The sequence below is a fragment of the Penaeus chinensis genome, chromosome 15 (assembly GCF_019202785.1).
Source record: "Penaeus chinensis breed Huanghai No. 1 chromosome 15, ASM1920278v2, whole genome shotgun sequence".
Classification (NCBI taxonomy): Eukaryota; Metazoa; Arthropoda; class Malacostraca; order Decapoda; family Penaeidae; genus Penaeus; species Penaeus chinensis.
In genome coordinates this window covers 16,291,740-16,296,145 of record NC_061833.1, presented here as the reverse complement: position 1 = coordinate 16,296,145, position 4,406 = coordinate 16,291,740, and the positions used below count along the sequence as shown (strand labels likewise).

At 41.4% G+C, this 4,406-nt stretch overlaps 1 protein-coding gene across 2 annotated transcripts in view; it reads left to right on the top strand.

Moving 5' to 3' along the window:
• LOC125033017 (glutamate receptor ionotropic, NMDA 1-like) overlaps window positions 1–3,798 on the top strand; it is a 5,633-nt gene extending 1,835 nt beyond the window's left edge. Inside the window, exons 5-10 of one of the 2 annotated variants that reach the window (XM_047624471.1) lie at window positions 531–631; window positions 1,126–1,340; window positions 1,692–1,856; window positions 2,703–2,809; window positions 3,074–3,234; window positions 3,450–3,798. In XM_047624471.1, the coding sequence (XP_047480427.1) occupies window positions 531–631; window positions 1,126–1,340; window positions 1,692–1,856; window positions 2,703–2,809; window positions 3,074–3,234; window positions 3,450–3,532 (832 nt within the window). In that variant the 3' untranslated portion in view covers window positions 3,533–3,798. Of the gene's footprint in view, window positions 1–527; window positions 632–1,125; window positions 1,341–1,691; window positions 1,857–2,702; window positions 2,810–3,073; window positions 3,235–3,449 lie in introns of both variants that reach the window. The other variant, XM_047624470.1, reaches the window with a different exon arrangement.
• Window positions 3,799–4,406: the final 608 nt, after the last annotated feature.

Sequence of the window (4,406 nt, the reverse complement as noted above, 5' to 3'; positions counted from 1 at the left end):
TGAGCCTCAGTGTCAGCACTCGATAGGTCGTCAATCGGGACGCGGCTGCAGGGCATGGCGTGGGTACTGTGCTATCTGTGTAGGTCGAGGTCAGGACTGCTACAATATATATATATATATGTGTGTGTGTGTGTGTGTGTGTGTGTGTGTGTGTGTGTTAGCCTTCGCAAATCTCACTGAACTGAAATGTTTGTGTGTATCAATAAACTGCTGTAGTGTATGCAAATTCATATAATAGAGTAATTTGTTAGTAATATATCTTGATTTTATCAAATAGGATTTTGACGCATCTTTTACATTTCATTTATTAAGATTTTGTTGTGTGCAGTTATGTACAGTACTCGAACTCGTTCAGAATATTTGTCACTCTCAACGCATATCAAGCTTCAAATAGTATCTTGCAGTGGATTTTGTCTAGGCTTCATTACTCTAGCAGAACATTATACTGCAACTTCCCAAATACAGTAAACTCTGCCATGAAATTATATTCAATATTCGTTGATCATGAACGATCTTGTTTGACGCAGCAGTCGGGCGGATCGGATGGATTCCAACGGACGCGCGCCGGTTGGGATGACAACTTTCACGAGCGACAACGTCTTCGTAATTCTGGCCGTTCTTTTCATGCAGTGTAAGTTGAACAGCCGACTTGGTTTGTATTCGTTAATTCAGTTTTCAGCTTATTGCAGAAATATAAACGTATATAAGCTGATCGCAATATGTTTTACAAGTTTCTGTACACAGAGAGCCTTTACAAGGGAGCTGTGATTAATGAATGGAATGATCTACGTAGAGAAATAGTGACGTTGATTCATTGTGGTAACTGATTTTATTTCCACTTGATTGTGACCATTGTTGTAAATAAAAATCTAGCGCTGAAATGATTCCTTTGATCAATCAGAAAATGAAAAAAAATGCTTCCTCTAGGGACTCAAAACAATGCCAGGCTTACAGTGCTGAATTGTTATGCTAAGTAGCACTCTAAACTTGCTCTTCAGCCGAATAAACGATTTTTCTTCAAACTTCCACTCTGCAAGCATTACATAACTCAGTTTCCTCGCCCTAGAGCCATCTTTAGAATCCACCCTTTCAATATCCCAAAGCAGCCTCTTCCTCGCCCCACAGCCATCCCGACCGTGCCCCAGGGAGGTCACATCAGGATCGCCATCGCTCTCTGGCTGCTCGTGTCCTTCGTCCTCGCCTCCGTCTACCGTTCCAACCTCAAGGCCATGCTCATCCTGCCGACGGTCAACCTGCCTTTCGACGACACTGAGGAGCTGGTGGACACTGGCCTGCCGCTTAGGTTGCCCTTCGGGAGCTTCTTGCATCGCGCCATGTTGGTGAGCCCCGGGAAAGAGCTGGACGTGCGGCGAAGAGGGTGAACAGATCGGAGTTCTTTGTGTGTGAGTAAATGAGTGTGTGTTTGTGTGAGTAAATGAGTGTGTGTGAGAGTCAGTGTGTGATTGAGTTAGAGTGTGAGTGAGTGAATGTGAATGAGAGAGAGAGAGAGAGAGAGAGAGAGAGAGAGAGAGAGAGAGTGTGTGTGTGGTATGTGTGTGTGTGTGTGTGTGTGTGTGTGTGTGTGTGTGTGTGTGCATGTGTGTGTGTGTGTGGGTATGCGTGCTTGCGTGCATGCGTGAGTGTGCAGCCAATAATAAACTACATTATCCCACTGTCTCTCTCCCCAACAGGAGGCCCCGCCTGGCTCCTCCTTCTCTCGACTCCTCCCGAAAAACGACAGTATATACCTGCGCATGGACCTTCCCACCTCTATCCGCGCCATGGAGAACGGGGAGGTGGTGTTCGCAGCTCCTCGCACGGTTATCCGAAATGTTATGCACCGGTCTTTCTCAGAGGTAATTTGGGTTATAAGAATAGTTTTCACCAATTCATTAGCTCTTAAATCATATAGACGTTTTGTTTTGTTTCTGTGATCAAAGTGAAAATAAACTATTAATTGAGTGACAGGAAAAGGACGCTTTGCAGCAGGATTTGCCACGAGCGAGTGCCTCGATGTTGCTTTAGAAATTAATCAGTTTCAGAACAAAGGAGAGAACAGTAACGTCCAAAAAAATTTGATGATAAATTATAAAGGTAATAAAAAATAATACGTTGATAAAGAATTGCAGAATATATTTGAAATATAATTTAGACAATGAAGGTGTGTTCTAAAGCAATTATGATGTTTCTAGCCTTTAACATTAAAACCTAATTATTGTCCACGACAGTATCTTCCAGTCCTCTCCCGCTGCTCATTTAAATTCCTTATACTCAGAACCACCGCGCTTCTCTAAATGACTTTGATTTTTCCGTATATAGAAGATCTGAGGCTTTCAACCCAGTCGAACTGTACGTCAGTGCCGCATTATCCCTGAGGCTGATTAGGCTGAAGTCTAGGGGCCCAGCAAAGGCAGGGGCCCATGCAACCTTTTAGTCTCTTAGTGTCAAGTGTTAACTCTATGGATACGACAAACGCACCCTGCGCGTCACTGGCATTGATTTATATGCATCCTCTGCAACTTGTAGGCCCCCATGGTTGAGGGGCCCTATTAATTGATTTTTTTCTCTCTCTCTTTTTAAGAACAGCTAGTTATAACCTGTTATGAATATATATTTCAAATCTGTTGACTATTCTGATCTGTATTTTTTCGACAAACTGAAAACAATATTTCCAGTATTTATTTGGCGGTATCCTCCTCCAGACTGGGCGGTGCCTTTCTTACGTTATGTCTGAGAACCTCGTTGGGATGACGTTCCAGACTTTCGTCTTTCGAAAATCATCGCAGCTGAAGGCGAAAATAGACCCTTTGTAAGAATCGAATAGAATTCTCTCTTTTGTGAGTCTTCAACATGTTCGATATTCAAAGTTGGGTAATTTTTGCATTTATCGGTGGTAGAAAAAGTACTATACGATTTCGAAACTGGTATATAATTTTCCTATCATGTGTAAAGCTCACTCTCTCCCTCCCTCTCTCTCTTTCTCGCCATCAATGATAGACTTTCCTGCAATTCTCATCCATCAACTCTCATCCGAACCACAAATGTAATGTGTCTCAAAACGTGCTTGTTCTAGGATTGTGAAACTTCAGCAGTCTGGCATCATGGACTATATTGTCAAGAAAGCAACTGCAAATGCAACCGAATGCCTTAAACCTCTTCAGTCACAGTACCAGTACGTACTGCGACCTCTGGAACTACGGGATTTCTATGGAGTTTTTCTGCTATACGCTGGAGGTAATTTAATGTCTGGTGTTTGTGTGTATAAACTATATTCATTAATTGTTTGATTTGCATCACATTCCAAAGGGCGATTCATAGGTCTATCCTTTAATTTAAATTCAGAATTAATAGTTGAGATCCAGTCGCCCATCAGTTTTGGATGTAGGACACGGCTAATGAAATTTAATTAGTTGTCAAATATTTGTAGTACACTTTATGGACTTTTCCAGGAGTTTTCACGGGAATTCTGACATTGCTGATAGAACTCGCCCTGGCAAAGAGTCACAATTTCTCTTACGGTCTGAAGCCTTAACAAACCTGCCATCGACTAGTCTCATCGTTCTGCGATCTTTGGATGGAAACCTATATGCCGCTATGTTCACCAGTCACTATGTAGCTTACAGTAGAGTCACGATAAGCAATCTTAAAATGAGCTCCAAAGTCACGCCAGCGGTCGCCATATTTATTGCTGTTCTCTGATACAAGGCATTTTTCGTTCACGTGAAGATGTGTGGCACCGAACTGCACCGCTCGAACTCAGAGAGGACGCGGGAATCATTTTCTACAGTTAAAGCTTCGAAAGGGAAATTGAATATTCTAGTTTAACTTACATATATATATATATATATATATATATATATAGAGAGAGAGAGAGAGAGAGAGAGAGAGAGAGAGAGAGAGAGAGAGTGGAAATATATCTCACACAAATCTTCCTTTTGACTACGCTTCTTCATACATATGCGTGCATGGAAAAAAAAATATGTTAGTTACGAATTATTACACCTAATATGATGTTTGGTTCAAAAGCAAGATCAGAAAAAGGTCATGTTGGAGATAGAGTTCAAGAGGGTTTTATTTGAATATTCCAATAATCTTGTAACTTAATTTTTTTTTCTTTTTTTTTTTTTGTAAGTTTGTTTCTCTGATGAGAAATTTGTTAGAAGAATCAGCTTAGAGAAGGACCACACCGACTGTCAGAGAGCACAAGTAAAATTCCCAACGAAGGTTATGGTGGGGTCTGATCTCTGCCAATGGTACTAGAAGTTTAAATGGATATTGTAACATCTTTGATAAACGTCTTCTGCCCCAACTTCGTGAGTGGTTTCCAGATAATGACTGCATTTTCATACATGACGGAGCTCTCTGCCACACAGCCGAAAAAGTATCAAAACGTATTTGGATAACCA